At 38.6% G+C, this 19,341-nt stretch overlaps 5 protein-coding genes and 1 pseudogene across 6 annotated transcripts; all 6 read left to right on the forward strand.

The window, feature by feature from the left end:
- Nucleotides 1-1,281: 1,281 nt before the first annotated feature.
- Nucleotides 1,282-3,043, forward strand: LOC111789727 (putative E3 ubiquitin-protein ligase RHC2A pseudogene; annotated as a pseudogene). The gene is made up of 2 exons (XR_015420477.1): nt 1,282-1,461; nt 1,584-3,043. The product of XR_015420477.1 is annotated as a putative E3 ubiquitin-protein ligase RHC2A pseudogene (transcript).
- Nucleotides 3,044-4,627: 1,584 nt separating this feature from the next.
- Nucleotides 4,628-5,674, forward strand: LOC111791489 (uncharacterized). The gene is made up of 2 exons (XM_023672861.2): nt 4,628-5,143; nt 5,427-5,674. Exons 1-2 carry the CDS (start codon nt 4,698-4,700, stop codon nt 5,563-5,565), a joined length of 585 nt encoding a protein of 194 aa, XP_023528629.2. The 5' UTR covers nt 4,628-4,697; the 3' UTR covers nt 5,566-5,674.
- Nucleotides 5,675-7,555: 1,881 nt separating this feature from the next.
- PCS1 (Eukaryotic aspartyl protease family protein) lies at nt 7,556-9,668 on the forward strand. Its single transcript, XM_087122001.1, has 2 exons — nt 7,556-7,694; nt 7,784-9,668. The coding sequence occupies exon 2, from the start codon at nt 7,942-7,944 to the stop codon at nt 9,292-9,294; it is 1,353 nt and encodes a 450-aa protein (XP_086978127.1). The 5' UTR covers nt 7,556-7,694; nt 7,784-7,941; the 3' UTR covers nt 9,295-9,668.
- A 761-nt stretch (nt 9,669-10,429) lies between these two features.
- LOC111791481 (laccase-17) lies at nt 10,430-12,632 on the forward strand. The gene is made up of 6 exons (XM_023672848.2): nt 10,430-10,574; nt 10,639-10,790; nt 10,872-11,116; nt 11,179-11,307; nt 11,381-12,058; nt 12,151-12,632. The coding sequence occupies exons 1-6, from the start codon at nt 10,464-10,466 to the stop codon at nt 12,564-12,566; spliced, it is 1,731 nt and encodes a 576-aa protein (XP_023528616.1). The 5' UTR covers nt 10,430-10,463; the 3' UTR covers nt 12,567-12,632.
- A 313-nt stretch (nt 12,633-12,945) lies between these two features.
- Nucleotides 12,946-16,181, forward strand: LOC111791486 (putative protein S-acyltransferase 16). The gene is made up of 7 exons (XM_023672858.2): nt 12,946-13,430; nt 13,940-14,032; nt 14,118-14,219; nt 14,377-14,454; nt 14,559-14,657; nt 14,750-14,845; nt 15,556-16,181. The coding sequence occupies exons 1-7, from the start codon at nt 13,158-13,160 to the stop codon at nt 15,661-15,663; spliced, it is 849 nt and encodes a 282-aa protein (XP_023528626.2). The 5' UTR covers nt 12,946-13,157; the 3' UTR covers nt 15,664-16,181.
- A 1,081-nt stretch (nt 16,182-17,262) lies between these two features.
- FHL (far-red-elongated hypocotyl1-like protein) lies at nt 17,263-19,245 on the forward strand. The gene is made up of 3 exons (XM_023672859.2): nt 17,263-17,538; nt 18,267-18,919; nt 19,007-19,245. Exons 1-3 carry the CDS (start codon nt 17,501-17,503, stop codon nt 19,078-19,080), a joined length of 765 nt encoding a protein of 254 aa, XP_023528627.2. The 5' UTR covers nt 17,263-17,500; the 3' UTR covers nt 19,081-19,245.
- Nucleotides 19,246-19,341: the final 96 nt, after the last annotated feature.

The following is a 19,341-nucleotide window of genomic DNA, read 5'->3' on the forward strand; positions in this document are numbered from 1 at the left end:
GCAAGAACAAATATGGTTCTTTTTGGACTTTTCTCTCAACGTTTTTAAAAAGCGTCTATAAAGTAAGTTTTGTTCCCCTCTCCAACTAACGTGGATCTCACAATCCACCCTTTCGGAGCCTAGCATCTTCACTGGCACTTGTTCCTCTCTCCAATCGATGTGGTATATGGCTCTGATACCATTTGTAACAGCCCAAGCCCACCGCTAGCACATATTGTGCTCTTTAGACTTTCCCTTTTGGACTTCCCCTCAAGGTTTTTAAAATGCATCTGCTAGGGAGAAGTTTTTACGCCCTTACGAACAATGCTTCGTTCCTCTCCATCCGATGTGGAATCTCACATTTCTCTTCCAAGTCGCAGCAGAAACGAAGTAAATTTAGGCAAATAAATTACATCCCAAGAACTAGAAGGCCTTTTTGAGAGTATAAATTACGTTGCTTCATGACAATTACTTACGTGATCCGCTGGTATAACTCCATCATATGAATTGTTCCCTCCATGGGATTGATTACATCCACACTCGATCCCCCTCACAATCAAACTCAAGCAAGTTCAACCCAATCTATTCTAATTTTTGACAGTAGACGAAATGCATATTCAAGCAACAATATCACCAAAACTATACAACAATGACAAATTATGTACCGATTGTTTGTTTTGGGAAGGCCGTACCATCTGGCATTGCTTAAACAATGTCTCGCTAGAGCTGGACGAGAACCCAGAATTGCCTGACATGCCATCAAAGACTTGATGAAGAAGGAGATGTCGAAAGCCTGAAACCTTAAATTGCCGTGGGGACGGTAGAGAATATTCGACATGTCGAATTGTTGAATGGGTCGGATTGGGCTGGGCTTTGGAAGCCCATTAAATAACTAAATCCTGAAAGCCCAAACAAGAAAAGCCTTTGAATAAACATAGCTGAAACTAAAAATATAAAAATTTAAATATGTATAATTTTGTGATGAATATGAGAAAGGGTCGATGTTTCAATTATGGAGTAACAAAAAAAATATATAAATATTGATTTTAGAACAATCATTACAAAATAAATAAATAAATAAATAAATAATTTGAATAAACAGAATGGAAGATTGTTAATGTAAATTGGTATTGTTTTAGTTTATTTAAATTGAAGACAAATGCACATGGCGGCAACCAACAATAATTAATGCTAATTATTTAAAAACTAATGCAACGAAATTTGTGCATAATAACGAAATTTGGCGCGTTAATTCCACGCTTTGATAAGCGACGTGCCTTCGCTGTCGAAGCTCCACGCAATTGTTTTTAACCTCAATTTTCGTCTGTTGCGAATCTCTCTGTCTCTCGATTTTACTACACCACTTAAAAGGCGAATTCTTTTCTGCAATTTTGGCATCCTTTCTTCCATTCGAGGGAGATCATTTTTGGATTCTTGAAGTTTCTTGGCGTTCGTTGATTTCCGAGCATCGAATTCGGATAGGTAATTTCAATCAATTCATTGAACTTTATATAATTAGGGTATATTCTGTCAAGGAGTTATGGTGCCATTCTTTCGATCGATCAATTGATGGATTTGATGGGATCGACATCTTTTTGCTACAGATGCAATCGATTTATCAGAGCTCGGGCTCGGGCCCTACATTAGGTCTGTTGTCTTGATTGTGGAGGAGAAGAATTTAGGTCGCTGCCGTCTCTTTCTCCGGTTGATCATCGGTTTCCACCTGCTGCGATGAACCACGATGATGCTTCTGACCTAGACCCTTCCTTCGTCCCAAGATTGCGTCGCAGCCGAAGAAACGGTGAGGATCGCTCCTCTTTCAATCGTATCATTGTTCTACGCGATCCCTCTAATTCGGGCGCTATTAGTAATAATGGTGTTGGAGGTGGAGGAAATTATGAGATTTATTATGATGATGGTACGGGGGCTAGTCTCCGTTCCTTGCCTTCTAATATATCCGAGTTCTTGATGGGATCGGGGATCGATCGCCTTCTCAATCAATTGGCGCAACTGGAGGTGAACGGGGTTGGCCCATTGGAACACCCACCGGCGTCGAAGGCTGCAATTGAATCTTTGCCTGTGGTTAAGATTCTTGCTAGCGATGTGCCTTTGGAATCACATTGTGCGGTCTGTAAGGAACCATTTGAGCTCGACTCTGAGGCTCGACAGATGCCGTGTAAGCATATTTACCATTCGGATTGTATATTCCCTTGGCTTTCTATCCGGAATTCCTGTCCTGTTTGTCGCCACCAATTGCCTACCGATGCGCATGGCAGTGGCAGGAGCTCCCCAGCTTCTGCTGAAGAAGTTGTTGGATTAACAATTTGGAGGCTTCCCGGGGGGGGATTTGCTGTTGGAAGGTTCACTTGGGGAAGGGGAGCTGCAGAACATGACCTTCCTGTTGTTTACACTGAAATTGATGGTGGGTTTAGTACCACCAGCGGTGTTCCAAGGAGTATTACATGGGCGTCAAGTGGGATAAGATCAAGTGAAAGTGGTGGATTTCGTCGTATTTTTCGCAATTTCTTCTCCTTTTTTGGGAGGTTTAGAAGTACATCCCGTCGTTCTGGTTCAGTTACTGGTTTAATTAGAAGGAGCTTCTCTACTACCTTATTCAACAGACGCTCAAGGAGGAATAATCACTCTATGGTGTCGGACGCAAACTATACATTTTCTGCTTAGTTATATACTTATAGAGAGGTTGAATTCCCATCCTGTATGCTCTTTACAATTTTTGTTTTATCAGATGTATATAGCTATACATCAAAAAGAAATACTGAATTTGATAGCTTAAATATAGTTGACTGGAGAGTTTTTGACATGGTGGGACAAGTATATGTAGAGATAAGGAAGGGAGAGAGTTGTAGAATCTGCCCAGTCAAGGGTTTTTGGCAGTTCGAGTATTTGATATCTTTTGCTGTTTGATGTTAGAAGGAAAGAGATGGGTAAGGAGTTCTTGTTGATGTCTAGTAGGTTCATTTTTTCCTTTTATGCAACATAACATTGTAACTTCGCTGCAAAGCAGCTCTTATCTTTAGAATACGAAAATCTTCTGTTTTTAGTATGTCTTTCTCTTTATCCCTTCATGGTTTTACCTTTAAGTTAAATTTCATCTCTCTGACTTTGCTTTGTGGCATTCTGTTTCTGCTGTACGATGATTCTTAAGGAACTCTTATTATCTCTCTCGTTGCCTTTTATCTTTCAGCTGATACTTATTATACTCTCTCCCCTTGAAGTTATTAGCTGTAACAGCTCAAGTCTACCGCTAGAAGATATTGTTCTCTTTGAGTTTTTCATCAAGGTTTTTAAAATGTCTCTACTTGGGAGAGGCTTCCACACCCTTATGCTTCGTTCCCTTTTCCAACCGATGTGGGACCTAACAACCCACCTCCCTTCGAGGCCAGCGTCCTTGCTGACACTTGTTTATCTCTCCAATCGATATGGGATCTCACAATCCAAACGAGTGCCAGCGAGGCCGCTGGGCTCTGAAGGGGGTGGATTGTGAGATCCCACATCGGTTGAAGAGAAGATAGAAGCATTCTTTATAATGATGTGGTGTGGAAATCTCTCTCTAGCATATGCCTTTTAAAAACTTTGAGGGAAGTCATATCTGTCACAGGTCTCAGCTCATTACATTTCTGTCTCTGGGGAAGGGAGGACGGACCCATCCTCTTATAAGGAAGGCAGATTGACAATGCTGGGGAAGGGAGGACGGACCCATCCTCTTATAAGGAAGGCAGATTGACAATGCTGATAGGGTGGGGACAATTTAAGACTCAGGTGAGGTAAATTATACATTGAAGAACTTTGCACGCAGGGCCAGGGCTTTGTTTATTACAAGTTGATTAATATGTTACTATCAAAACCATGCCGATGCACTAAAAAAGACTCTTGGACCCTAGAAAGTTCAAGTATTCATGGCTTTTACTGGTTTAAACTTCTATGCACATTTGTATATCAACCACCAACGTCATTTCTCAATGAAAAGGATGCCATTTGATGCATGTGCAACTTTTGCAGCTTTGTAAGTTAATATCAAAGATAATATACCTTACCTTTATTCCAAGTGTAATCTCTTTTCTGATTTCCCTCTTGCATGAATTGTCAAATATATGGGCAGGAAAGTGAACAGCACAGGTTGTACTCCTTTTTTCCTTGTCGTGAAAATGAACTACCAGAACACACATCAGATGGTGATTGTTGGGAGAAGGAATGGAAGTTTATTCGTTTTGTTTGGTATTAGAGATGTTGGTTCACATGTCTTGCAACTTTTTGAACTTTGTGTGTCGCCATGTGCGGATTCCTTCCGAGTCATGTCATCTGCGGCAGTTGTAAGCTATGATTGTTGGATTTTTGTGTTAATATCTAAACGGAAATGACAAAAAGGCATAAGCAGATGAAGATGAACCCCAAGGAGTGGGCTTTCTAATTCGGAAGCGGAGGTTCTTTGCATAATGCATGATCGAAGGCTGGCTTTTCTCTCAGGTCTTCTACCATCTGGATCTTGTGGGTGACAAGTGTCTACACACTGCACATTCCACTGGAAACTGCATAGGTTGCTTGGCGCCTCTGTTTTTTTTACTCTGTGTAGCTAATATCTTTTCATATGTATCATATTTTCGAAATATTAAGATATTTATGATTGAGTAACATTTGACGCCTCGGTGTCCATTTTGAAAGGACAAAATTAGAAGGGAGTTAGTCACTAAGAAATTCATATGGTGGGCCATTCTTATCTACACAACAATCAGAACCTGAAGTCCAATACAGCCTTATCCAGATTTCATTCAACTTCAAGTCATCCCTCCATCCTTTCCAACCACCAAATTACAAAAACTCTGTTCTTGATCTTCGTCCCCCCTGTATTCAGATTCAGTTTCAGTCCTCTGCAAAACATGGCATCCTTGTGTACATTTCCACGTATTTCTTCCACAGAACCCATTAAGCAAACGCCCGCCGCCGCCCCTTTTCCGCCCTCCAATCAGCCGATGAGACCCTCGGCGTTGTCCCTCCGCCAAAGCAGCAGCAAGCACCGGAGAATTTCTACAGTGGTCGCCGCCATTGGAGACGTCTCCGCCGATGGCACCACCTACTTGATCGCCGGCGCTGTAGCTGTGGCTCTTGTAGGAACCGCCTTCCCTATCCTCTTCTCTCGCAAAGACCTGTAAGTAAAATTTCTAGTACTTCTATAGCCATCTATTTCTGCATTGAAATTAAATTAACAAATGCGATTTAAAGAATACTTCACCATAAATTTTCCCCTTTTCTCTGCAGTGGAATTCTGTTCTGCTTCTGTTATTGTCTTTTACTCTTAATTTCAGTTTCAGTCTCACGACATTAATTAAACAAACTACCCATCTGCCATGCTTTAAGAGGAGCTTTAATTTAAATTTCAATGGTTGAGGTTTTAATTGCGGCGGCGGTTTTCGTGGTCTGGTCTACCGTAGGTGTCCGGAATGCGACGGCGCAGGGTTTGTCCGGCGATCGGGAGCGGCGCTGAGGGCTAATGCGGCTCGCAAAGACCAAACTCAGATCGTTTGTGCTCGTTGCAATGGCCTTGGCAAGCTCAACCAAGTGGACAAATAAATTCCATACTTATTAATGCTGTAATAATCTATTTTTAATATATTTTAGTATGGAAATGTAATATTTGTTTTTAACCTAACATTTGAATTCGAATTAGTTTTTTTTTTAATTATGCTTTGACCGGTATATTATATTTAACGTTAAATGACATTATTAATGAGGTCATTAAATAATACTACAATACTATGTTTCAATCCCTTGAAGAACAATGGTTGTAAGTATTATTTATATTTCTTCTATTTTTTATTATTTAAATAATAATTAGTAGGCTACTAAATCACATGGCCAATTTCCATGGAAGAAATTCAATTCGTTGACCAAGACAAGTCAAATCAAACACCAACATACTATGAAAGCACTTTGTTATCCATGTTTGAAATATGTAAATGTACACTACATTATACATTTTTTTTAGTATAATTTAATAATAATTGACACGTCTTTATCCACTATGTTATGTTTGATTTTAAGATAAGGTAAATTAGGTTTTTTTCACATAAAAGTTATTGACTTTGAGTAAATAAATGTGATAAGGTTAAATTTAGAAGCTTCTAGAGTTAGATGAATAATGGTGGAAATTATTTATGGTTAGAAATAGAGAAACAGATACCTAAAAGGAAGGGACAGTCCTTTAAGTGGAGTGTTAAATTAGATGAAAGGTGTGAATAATAGCTTTAATATTAAAGGACCCATCACCATCCTTCTATTGTTCTCAACCCATTCAGCATCACATGTGAAACCACCAATCTTTTAGATTTTTTCTCATATACTTTCTCCAACTTTCCATTTTCAGTTTTATATATATATATATATATATATATATATATATATATAAACTTTAAAAAATAATGAAATAAAAATTATATAAAAAAAAAAGTATTATATATTAATTAACTTACTTATAAAAAAAAATTAGAATTTTATTTAATAAAATTAATGTGTTTGAGGTTTTAAGTGGTAGAGATTCACCAGATTAAATATATAAAAAAAAAAAATCGATAATGAAACTCAAATGAATTGAACATGGAGACGGCATTAAATGCATCTTATCCTCTCACATTCAATACACCATGGTCACAAAATTTCCTTTTTCTTTATATATTTATTTAATTTCATTTTATTTGACATTTAAGTAAAAGAAAATAATAAAAATGTCAACTTTACTATTTCATGGAATAAAATTGTGTTCATTTTTTTAAAATTCCTTTTTTTTTTCTTTGCTCAAATAACAAGCGATCCCATTATTCTTATAATTATAAAAGTTTTTTATACAAATTAATTTAATGAATATTTATATATATATATAATTATTTTTTTTCGTGTGCTTGTTTATTACTTCAGACAAGTTGCAGACACATTTATAGAATACATAGATTATAGGAAAACCGCGTATTGATGAAAACCATAATTAAATATATTTTTAAAATCCTTCCAATTATTAATTTAATGCCTTTGCTGATCTGGCATGCAATTAACGTAACATTAATCTTAAATTGTTCCCACGTGTCATCATCAGCATCGTTTGACTCTGTCCTTGTCTGTTTCAGTGACCGATTTACTAATTTTGTCTAAATATTAATTTATTGCTCTGCCTCCTTTTAACGTCGCTTCTTCTCCAAGTGTTATTTTCACGACACAGAAATATATATATTTAAAAGAAAACCGATTTATAAATTCAGTGAATATTGCTTTATTTCCTAAAATAATAGGGGTAAAGAAAAAAAAAAAAAAAACATCAAGTGTTGCTCTGGTACACTAGAATTATTATTTTTAATTATTCAAAATAATTTCCTCAAATGGGGTAGGCAATTTTATTTTCAATTTTCATTATATAAAAATTTATAGCCTTTTTGTTATTTTTCTATGAAGATAAAATAATTAAATTTTTCTAAAATAAACCTTTCAAAACGAATATTAGAATAGAAATTAATAAAAATTAGATCTCATTATTTTTTTATACTTTTCCGTCTAAAATACGGTATCAAAAATACCTGTTTTGACCTTGAAGTTATTGAGAGAGAAGAGATGTAGCTCGATATTACATGGGACAATACAAAATTCGGTTGTCTTGTCTTGCTTAAACATCGTGGTTCTGCACCGAATAGCCACGACCCTCTGGAGATCTCAGTGTGAATTTCTTTGTTCCTTTTTTTAATTTTGGGAATTTTTTTTTGTTTGTTTTAATTATATATATATAGTTGGATCTTCATCTTCGCAGGAAAGGAGAAATTTATCGAACGGTTGCAAAGATTTTGGGAACACTCTGTTCTCGCAAACAAAAGAAAGACAACGAAGTTGCTCGGATTTCTTCACTCAGGAGCTTCCAACTGCCCCCAACTGTCTTCCGATTCCAATATTCCAGGAAAGAAAAGGAAAATGAGGGATTATTGTATAGCTTTCAATTCCTCAAACCACAAATTTCTCAAATCTTTGTTCCCTTTCTTCCTCTGTACTTTGTTTTCTGTCTTTCCGAATCTCATACTCTGTTCCTCACAAAACCCAGCCCTTCTTCTTCCCCTCAAAACCCAAGTTATTCCGCCGGAATCCATCCGGCGATCTCCTGACAAGCTTCCTTTCCGGCATAACGTCAGCCTCACTGTCTCTCTGACGGTCGGAACGCCGCCGCAGAATGTTACAATGGTCATTGACACCGGCAGTGAACTCTCATGGCTCCACTGCAACAGATCACAAAATTCTTCTTCTTCTTCATCTTCGACATTCAACCCGGCCGGGTCCTCCTCGTACACTCCGATTCCTTGTTCCTCGTCCACCTGCACCGACCAAACTCGGGATTTTCCAATTCCGGCATCTTGTGATTCCAATCATCTCTGTCACGCCACTCTGTCTTACGCTGATGCCTCTTCTTCAGAAGGAACTCTCGCCACCGATACTTTTTACATCGGCAATTCCGGGATTTCCAATGTTGTTTTCGGTTGTATGGATTCAATTTTCAGCTCCAACAATGAAGAAGACTCCAAGAACACCGGATTAATGGGTATGAATCGTGGATCTCTCTCTTTTGTATCTCAAATGGGTTTCCCCAAATTTTCCTATTGCATATCGGAATATGATTTTTCCGGTTTGTTATTACTCGGAGATGCTAATTTTTCATGGTTGGCTCCGTTGAATTACACTCCACTCATCGAAATGTCGACCCCATTACCGTATTTCGATCGGGTTGCTTACACGGTTCAGCTTGAAGGGATCAAAGTTTCCCACAAGTTACTTCCGATACCCGAGTCCGTTTTCGAACCGGACCACACCGGAGCGGGTCAAACCATGGTTGACTCCGGCACTCAGTTCACGTTCCTTCTCGGACCAGCTTACACCGCGCTCCGAGACGAGTTCCTGAACCGAACCGCCGGTTCGTTTCGGGTTTTCGAGGATTCGAATTTCGTTTTTCAAGGGGCAATGGATCTTTGCTACCGGGTTCCGATGAATCAAACCCGGCTCCCGCCACTGCCATCGGTGACGCTAGTGTTTCGCGGCGCCGAAATGACGGTGACCGGCGACCGGATTCTGTACCGGGTGCCCGGAGAAATAAGAGGAAACGATTCGATTCACTGTTTTACATTCGGAAATTCGGATCTCCTCGGCGTGGAAGCGTTTGTAATTGGGCATCTTCATCAACAAAACGTGTGGATGGAATTCGATCTGAAAAAATCCCGGATCGGGTTGGCGGAAATTCGGTGCGATTTAGCGGGTCAGAAGTTGGGTATGGGCCTGTAAATGACCCGGGCCCATTTGATGGAAGCGTTTTAACTATCGGGGTAACTTAGCACGTGATATTGATTAAAATCTTACGGTTTTTGGTGTGTAGTCGTAGGTCCATGCTATTATGGTGGTCCTTCAGCTTTTTAATACCGTCCGTATGTGGGTCCCCTATATACTCTGTGATATCATAAAATAAAAAAGAAAAAAAAAAAAGCGAGTTTGATCCGACGGGTGTAGTGAGTTTGAGTGAGCTGCAATTTCGCCACGTGTAAGGACAGTTTTCTTTTTCTTTTTCTTTTTCTTTTTCTTTTTTTCCTCCCTGCCTGTACATTTAAAATATTCATGAGCTTTTTAATGTAATAAAAATATTATATTAATTATTTACGACACTTTTTGAGACAATAATGGAAGTGTGACCAAGCGACCAAATATTACAACATTTAATGCAGATGTTGTAAAGTCAATAAAGAAGTTCCCTAAAAAATCTGGAGATTAGAGAGGAGATTCGGAGGGTATGTTAAAAAATCAAACCATTTAATGAACTAATAGAAAATATTTTCACAATTTATTTTTAATTTTATGAAATACTTTCTCTAATTATAAATTGATTCAACAAAATTTGAATATTATGTGAATTAAAGTCAAGCAGGTGGGTACAACATTGCATTCCTTCTTAGCTTGTGATTAGAAAGTGGCACCAATTGGAGGTTGAATCCTCCCTAATTCCCCTATTCATTTTAATATTAATAATCATGTGTCGCTCTGTCTGTGTCTGTGAGATCCCACATCGACCGGAATAAGTGCCAACACTAACGAAAAAATTGTGATTTGGGGTAAATTGTGAGACGAAATGTTATTGTGCCAGCTTAATGGATCGAACCATTGACTTTTTTGAGATGGTAAACATTTATTAATCGAGTAGTTATGTGTTAAAAAGAAAATGTAAAATGGGTTTAGTTAGAACAAAACCTTCAATTTTACTCGAAAACAAAGGTTTAGCAGCAACTAGAAGTTGAGGCTGATGGACTCATAAAACATACAACATAACAAAAATAAAAATGCTGTTAAATTCACCTAATTGACCAAACCCACCCATTGATTTCACCCCCTCCCCTTATAAAAATCTTTCATTTCATGTCCTTCTCTTCATCCAACTGAAAATATCAGATTTTTAATTAAAAAAAATGGCTTTTGATTCTCTGAAAGCCACCTTTTGCTTTGCTTTCTCTGTTAGTCTTCTCTGTTTGCTTCCAAGCACGGCCAATGCAGGAATCACCAGACACTACAAGTTTCATGTGAGCTTCATTAAAACACTACACCATTTTCCCACTCAACACTACTTATCAAATTGTCTTGCAGATTCAATTGCAGAATGTAACAAGGCTCTGCCAAACAAAGACCGTCGTGACCGTTAACGGGCAGTTTCCCGGGCCTAGAATCATTGCTAGAGAAGGCGATCGTCTCTTAATCAAAGTCGTTAATCGTGTCCAAAATAATATATCCCTACATTGGTACGCTGCAACGAAATATACTTCGTTCAAAAAGTTTAAGCTAATAGATTAGGTTGCACACTAACGTATTCTCAACAATAGGCATGGAGTGCGACAGATGCGGAGTGGGTGGGCGGACGGGCCAGCGTACGTGACACAATGCCCAATCCAAACAGGGCAGAGCTATGTGTATAACTTCACAGTAAATGGGCAAAGAGGGACATTGTTCTGGCATGCTCATATCTCATGGCTAAGGTCCACTGTGTATGGCCCAATCATCATTCTCCCAAGAACCCATCAGCCTTACCCTTTCCCTCGGCCTCTTAAAGAAGTTCCCATCATTTTTGGTAAGCAAACTGTTTGAAACTTTTTTAGTTTTGAAGAGAGTTGATTGGAATGGGCATTGCAGGGGAGTGGTGGAAGGCTGATACAGAGGCTGTCATCAACCAAGCCATGCAAACCGGTGGTGCTCCAAATATTTCTGATGCTTTCACCTTCAATGGCCTCCCTGGCCCCTCCTATAACTGCTCTGCTCAAGGTACTCTAAATTCATGCCTTAAACAATGCCCAAGTATCCATCTTTATCTAAGCGAAGGGGTTGATCAATGCAGATACCTTCAAGCTCAAGGTAAAGCCAGGCAAATCCTATTTACTCCGATTGATCAATGCAGCACTCAACGACGAGCTCTTCTTCAGCATCGCCGACCACACACTCACCGTCGTCGAAGCCGATGCCGTTTACGTCAAGCCCTTCAAAACCAATGTCGTTCTCATCACTCCAGGACAGACCATGAACGTCCTTCTCCACACCAAATCCAACGCTCCCAATGCCACATTCCTCATCGCCGCCCGGCCATACGCCACCGCACCGGCCGCCTTTGACAACACCACTGTCACTGGTCTGCTTGAGTACGAATCCACAAAATCTCTGTTAAAGAAGAACATTAAGCTCCCTCTTCATAAACCGGTTCTTCCCCGGTTCAATGACACGAGTTTTTCCATCAAGTTTAACGGGAAGATTCGGAGCTTGGCGAATTCGAAATTCCCAGCGAAAGTGCCGACGAGGGTTGATCGGAGATTCTTTTTCACGGTGGGATTGGGGTTGTTGCCGTGCCGGAGGAACCGATCCTGTCAAGGCCCAAATAACACCAGACTATCGGCGTCGATCAATAATGTGACGTTCGTGCAGCCAAACACGGCTCTTCTACAAGCCCATTTTTTTAACAAATCTAACGGTGTTTACACCACTGATTTTCCGGCCAATCCGCCGTTCAAATTCAATTACACAGGTACGCAAATTTATTAGATGAAAAATTAGTAACTAATTAATTAAGAACGGACAGACTTGAAAAAAGAATTCATACTTGGTTGGCTTGTGCAGGCTCGCCGCCGAAGAACTCGATGGTGAGTAGCGGAACGAAGGTGGTGGTGCTACCGTACAACGCCGCCGTGGAACTGGTAATGCAGGACACGAGTATCGTGACGGCGGAGAGCCACCCGCTCCATCTACACGGCTTCAATTTCTTCGTGGTGGGTCAAGGCATCGGAAATTTCGACCCGAACAAAGACCCGGCAAAGTTCAACCTCGCCGACCCGGCGGAGAGGAACACTGTCGGAGTCCCATCCGGCGGCTGGGTGGCAATCCGATTCGTCGCTGATAATCCGGGGGCATGGTTCATGCACTGCCACTTGGAAGTTCATACCAGCTGGGGGTTGAAAATGGCCTGGATCGTACAGGACGGAAAACGGCCCAACCAGAAGCTCCCGCCGCCACCTTCCGATCTGCCTAAATGCTAAATGTTCGTTTTCATCGTTAGCTTTGAAGTTCATCCCTTTGAATTGAAAGTAGAAGCTTATTGTTAATTTGATTCATCCACTTAATGAGTAATGATAATTTGAAATTAACAATTTTATTCATGAAAATCAAAATTAGTAAAGAAAATTAAAATTATAAAATAGATAAAATTTAAAACATCGAAATTAAAATAATAAAATTAAAAAAATAGACAATAAAAATGGAAATTTTGGGAAAGTTTCATTGTATTTTAAAAATTAAAGGATATTTGAATTTAAATATATAAGTTATGATACGCAAAGAAAATTTAATATTGAAAACGGAAATATTAAATGATGATACGCAACAAGCTTCCAAACTAAGTAATTTACTGTTCAGTACCCACCGAGAAGGGGACGCTTTCGTTAGAGGAACGATGAAGAAAAGCCCAAATTCGTAAAAAGCAAGCCACCGGTTCCACTCCGCCCTTCTACATTTAAGCCTTCTTCTTTTTCTTCTCAACATTGCATTTCACACCGGGATTAATCCCCTCAACATCCGGAGCCGCCGGAGCCTTGCCGCCGGTGGGTCTCCCTCCCTCGCTTCCCTAGAAGATGAAGCGGGGCTTTACCATCTCTCCTCCTGTCGCCGTTGTCGTCTTAGCAATCTCCTTTATCTACTTCTCCACCGTCTTTATATTCATCGACCGGTGGTTTGGCCTTATAACCTCGCCTGGAATTATGAACGCCGTCGTCTTCACCGCCGTGGCTCTCATGTGCATCACTAGTTACGCCCTTGCTATCCTTACGGATCCCGGTCGGGTCCCTTCGACCTACATGCCTGACATTGAGGATTCCGAAAACCCTATTCACGAGATCAAGCGTAAGGTACCCATTACTCGGTGTTGCCTTTGCTTTTATCTTTTTCTCTGTTTTATCTGGTCACTACGATCTTTCACGGAGTTCAAGCTATTTGATTTGTGGTTATTAGAGTCTTTTATACAACGGCGATGTAGATCCTATTCCCTCGATCTCATTCTGATCGTGTTTTGGAATTGAAGTTGAAAAATCTTGGTTAGCCCCATCGATTGTTATCTGCTATGCCCAATTAATAACTTGATCCTCTCTCTCTTTTCCCGTTCTAGGTGAATGTTGTGTTTTTGTTTGTGTTGACCAGTCAATCGCTATCTTGTTGGGTAATGAGGAACCGAGAGTATGAATAGCTCTTCTATGAGACCTCTTGATCTACAAATTATATTAAGGCTAATGGATTCGTAGAATTTGATTACATATCAACAGAACTAATTGATTAAGGAAATATGATCGAATATTTTATCAATTGTTCCCCGACATTATAATGAACTTTGAAGAATTGGATCATATCGATTATATTGCAGGGAGGTGACCTAAGATACTGTCAAAAGTGTTCTCAATATAAGCCTCCTCGTGCACATCATTGCCGAGTTTGCAAAAGATGCATTTTGCGAATGGTATGTATCATTGTCTTTATACAGTACCCTACCGCTTAAAATTTTATGTAGATGTTATGCTAAAGGTTCTTTATAAACTGTAAAGGACCACCATTGCATTTGGATAAATAACTGCGTCGGCCATGAAAACTATAAGCTGTTCTTCATGTTTGTCGTGTATGCTGTAGTCGCATGTATCTACTCCCTGGTAAGTCATTTGATGCAATGTGATTTAGACGACTTGTGATTCTTCCTTCGTTTCTTTTCTAGCCAGTTTCTTTCCTTGTGTTTTACTTATTGAAGTAGTTGCATGCAGGCATCCTCCTTGCATTTAAAATTTGTTTCATTGTTTGCTGAATCTTCAGGTATTACTCATTGGCAGTCTTACAATTGATCCTCCTTCGGATGAGCTGGAAGTTGGAGGCCCTTTTAGGACTATATATGTAAATACATAGTGCATCCTTGTTTTTTCTTTTTTCCTTTCCTTTTTGAAATTCTTCATGCTTGTTGTTCAAATTAGTTGTTATGCTCATTGTCACTTATACAGATTGTTGCTGGGCTGTTGCTATTGCCATTAAGTATGGCATTAAATGTTCTATTGGGTTGGCACATTTACTTAATTTTGCACAATAAGACTACAATAGAGGTTAGTTTCTGCCGGTTCGGTTTCTTGTCAGTTTGTTTGCTGGTGAATTGCTAATTCAGACAGATTTACCAGGCATTTTGTTTGCTTTTTAGTATCATGAAGGAGTGAGAGCTATGTGGCTTGCGGAGAAAGGTGGGAATGTGTATTCACATCCGTATGATCTTGGTGCCTTTGAGAATCTTACCACGGTACTTGCTATAGTTTATTTCTCTTCCTCTCTTTTGCCTGATTTGTAGGGTGATAGAAACCATTGATGTATAGAATGACATAGGGTCATTTATCTACATATTAAATGTATGTTTTGACAATTCAAAATGGGAAATGCTCGAGGCTTATTCATGTCTATGGTTGATCAGTGTGAAACATGTAGTGTTATAGCTGCATGAAGTATTTACTTAGGCCCCGTTTGATAAAGATTTCGCTTTTAGTCATCTGTTTTTAAAATTTATACTTGTTCATCCCATTTTTTCGATCACTTCAATTCCTAGTCAAATTCTAAAAACAAAAACAAGTTTTTGAAGAATATTTCTTAGTTTTCAAAACTTAACTTAGTTTTTGAAAACATCAGTAGAAAGTGAAGATTAAACATAGAAACTTATGGATGGAAGTAGTGTTTAAAAACTTAATTTTGAAAAACTGAATGGTTATCAAATGGGGCCGTAATTGTTAGTTTTTGTTTTGTTGCGTTCAAACATGACATGTATTAGACTGTACGACCTAGAATGCATTCATCCATTGTCAGGTAGCTTTCATAGATGCATCAAATTCTAATAGGCATGGCTGCTTAAATGTGGTGCTAGCTGATCACATCCTTACGTTTGTACAAATATAGCTGAGTGTTGGACTGCCCAGAGTCTTATCTGTATGCTATCTGAGCTGTTCTATCTCATTACAACAGATTCTTGGCCCAAATATATTAAGTTGGATATGCCCCATGTCGAGACATAATGGCTCTGGTCTTCGCTTCCGAACGGCCTATGACAAATCTATTAGTGTATCAATTTGAAAGGAAAGTTCATCTCTGCCCATGACATTTGTTTAAGAACAACAAGCTATGCACCTCTCAATGGCCATGAAGGATTCATGTTTACTGAGCTCTTCAGCAGAGTGGTGGTTCTTTGAAGAACCCAAATTTCAAACAGCATTCTAAATGTTGAATAGATATGATAGCGTGACAGCCGTGGCTTGTTGGAGAGTTACTGATATTGTCTATCCCGAACTGCTTCTTGTTGACATCAAGAACTCAGCAAATCTGTTTCAGGTATGATTTATCCTTTCCTGTTTGTTTTAGAAAATCCGTTCGAAGTTAGGGTCTGGAAGAAAACGATGCGGGTTATAGGTTAATGTAGAAAAAGAGAGATCTCAGATGTAGCCGGGTGTTTATGTACATGAGTTCACTGGACATGCTAACAAATTGTTTTGTGTAGTCGTAGCTCTGTAACTTGTAACAAAAAAAAAAAAAGGAGGTAAATTGCAATTAAGATATAATGCAATCTTTAACACTGCATGGTGTTTTTACTTGTTTCTCCATCTATGCTTCTTTGCGATTGAATCTTTCAAGTATATTCTTCCAATTGCTTTTTCCTTCCTTTATCATTCATAAGGCGATAATTTATTTTTGTTATTTTCTTCTTTTGAAGAGACATTTTCTCTTTTATCTTCCCATTTTCATCCTTCCATTGCTTTGGCTGGCTGAATATGTTACGAAAAGTTCACTTCTTTCTTGTGTACAAAAGATAATCTTGTTGTCGTATACTATAAAGTTTCCTAAATTTCAATACTTTTGAACATAAGGCTGCAACTTTTTCCCTTTTTTCTGACATTAAAGAATGAGATGGACTTATATGACGTTGATTTTTCAGTACCATCATTTAAATTTAAATGAAAAAGTAAATATAAGTTTAGAACAAGCTCATTGCTAATGTACTAATGTGGATGGTTCTATCTTTTGTCCAGAACGGTTGAATTCATTAAGAAATTATAATCTGTTCTTAGAGATAAGAAAAATCTTATTAATTTGCACAGAATGGATTGATTAGTCGGTAAATTCAAATCAATAATTTCATTGAAGAGAAATTGTTCAAAATCAAGAACAGTGCTTCCAGCTAAAAGGACTTGATAGTTGACTCTATCATTATTGCATCAATTATTAATTGACTTGGTAATGTCAATCCATTCTTGGATCCAAGGCTCATGATGCATTTTTTTTTTTTTTTTTGGTAATATATAACCATGCAAAAAGTGGAATTCAAGATATCAATCGAGCTACTGTTCATACAATCTTATATAAATATATTTTGCTTTAAATTTCTCACATTTTAATTGAGATTATACCCAATAGTGTTTTAGATATTATAGGGTATTTTAAAAAGTGGAATTAGATTATAAATATGAATATCCTTACGTTATCCACATTCTTAGATTCTAGAAAAGGCAGGAAGAAATAAAATATGGTTTCTCACAGTAGTTATCCTTTTAAAATACTTGGAATAAAGAGAAAGAAACAGTACAAGGCGCAGTGATGAGAGTGATGGGATTGGGGGGAACGAACGAAGCAACTTTCTCGTGCCACCCACGTGAACTCCAAATGGACGTGTCTAATTCTGACTCGATGGCGCGCACCAGTAAGACCCAATTCCCCCAATTCTCTTACCCTTTTTTTATTTCCCTTTTTCTGGGAATCGTTTGATGAAAAGATAGCAACAATAACTATCCTGCGCGAGCTGCTCAGGCTTCTGTGACTCCAATTTCTTAGCGTCTTTTTCCTCTTCTTTTTCCAGTGTTGTTGGATTTCATTTCTGGGTTTGTGGGTTTGGATTTGTCTCTGCATCTGATCGATTGAGATGGAGGAGAAGAAACAGAACCCAGCTGAGATCAACAGGTTTATCATCTGGGTTTTTAAGATTCACCACTTTTATCAGTTTTGGATTATGTTTCTTATACTGTTCATCGAGTGTTTACTTTCACTTTCCTCTCTTCTTTTTTTCCCTTTTCGTTTGATTTAGTGAAGATTTCAAGTAGGTCTGTTCTTTTGTTTGTCTAATTACTGAAATGGTGGATGGGGATCAAGATGGGGTTTAGGTTCTTTCCCATTTCTTAGTGTTTCGAGTATCGTTATTGTTGCTATTATTTACTCGGGAGATGAAGAACAATCTTGATCCGCGCTATACTAATTTAGGGAAGTCTGATTTCTTTTCCTTTTTTGAAGTTTCAATCGATTGATGGAGTCTGCGATTTTGCCTTACTGGTACAGATCAACTTATTACCGATTTTAATTACCTAGAATACACATTGAGAAATTAGACGACTGAAAACGAAATCCTACCAATTCTATGCGTTACCAGCACATTTTGGAAAGAGATCGTATCCAGTCAAAATGTTCTAAGACATTGTTTTCATGTTTTGGTTGCTGGAACTCTTATTTTAATCCAGCTCTGTTGTTGGTATATTTTCACTGAGAGTTTGAAGCATTATCTCTTGTAGTTCCTGTCTTGCATCCAAATTAATGGAGGATTGCAGCCTTTTTCCTGTCTCTTATCTGAAGAATTATGTCGTTTTCTAATGTTGTTTTTTTTTTTTTTTTTTTTTTTTTTTTTTTTTTTTTTGCAGCTTCTATGTAATTTCTAAGCTCCAGACCAACCCTTTTGACTTGAACAAGAAAAGAAAGCTACCGGCTGAACATTTGGGCTTGCCTTCACCAAAACATAAACACTGCAATGAAGGCTTCCCTTCCAAGCTTGCCTTTCTGTATAATGGCTTACCCGAAACCGAGCACATGAATGTACAATTCATAAAGGGGAGCGCGAATGTACTGCGTTTCGACGATGGGTCGAGTCCCGAATCGGCAAAAGATAGCAATAGCTTCTGCGAAGAGACTGATTCTGCAACATCTGTATTTCATGGAGCCAAATTTGAAATGAACCAAGCTTGCACATATGACAGTTCTTCCACACAATGTATGAGTTTTGGTGGCGCAAGTTCTGAAAACACCCATTTCTCAGTTGAAAGCTCCACAGCCATGGAATCGAGCTCGACCGAGCAGGAAGTAGCGTTTGCAAGAGGCGAAAATAGAATCGAAACAGTTCACAAAGTTCAGGAACATCTACTAGAACTGGATAGCCGTGAAGATTATGATTTTGCTGAATATGGACATGATGAAACTGAGCAATGCACAGACCAGGAACTTGAGGATCTTTTCTACTCAAACGGATTGGACCCAAATGCCTATATTCTTTCCTCCGGACGATGGACAGTAAACCACGGTAGTAAACGCATCTTCCATAAGAATCTTTATCAGTTGAAGTTCATTGTTTGCCATTTACTAAATCACATTCATTCTCTTAATGCAGAGGCTCAATCAAGTGCTAGAGCCCCAACTATTGATCAAGAATTTGAGCAGTACTTTTCCATGCTGATGCTGTAACTCCGATTGCTCGTTCCGAGTACGAGCGCGACCGACATGTAATGTACTAACGCCATCTAAACGTATCGAGTTTGTATGAATAATGTGGATATCAGTTTCATCCTAACGAATTGTACCGAATGAACATTCCGAAAATCGTATCGATAGCAATGGCGTGTTTAACTCTGTAGTAAGTTTCATTCTTTACACTAAACAAATTGTTGCAGTGGCTGAATCAAACTTTACAGAGACAGGAAAATGAAGAATTCAAAGAGATTATTG

Source organism: Cucurbita pepo, chromosome 3, assembly GCF_057944985.1.
Source record: "Cucurbita pepo subsp. pepo isolate OVF chromosome 3, ASM5794498v1, whole genome shotgun sequence".
Taxonomy (NCBI): Eukaryota; Viridiplantae; Streptophyta; class Magnoliopsida; order Cucurbitales; family Cucurbitaceae; genus Cucurbita; species Cucurbita pepo.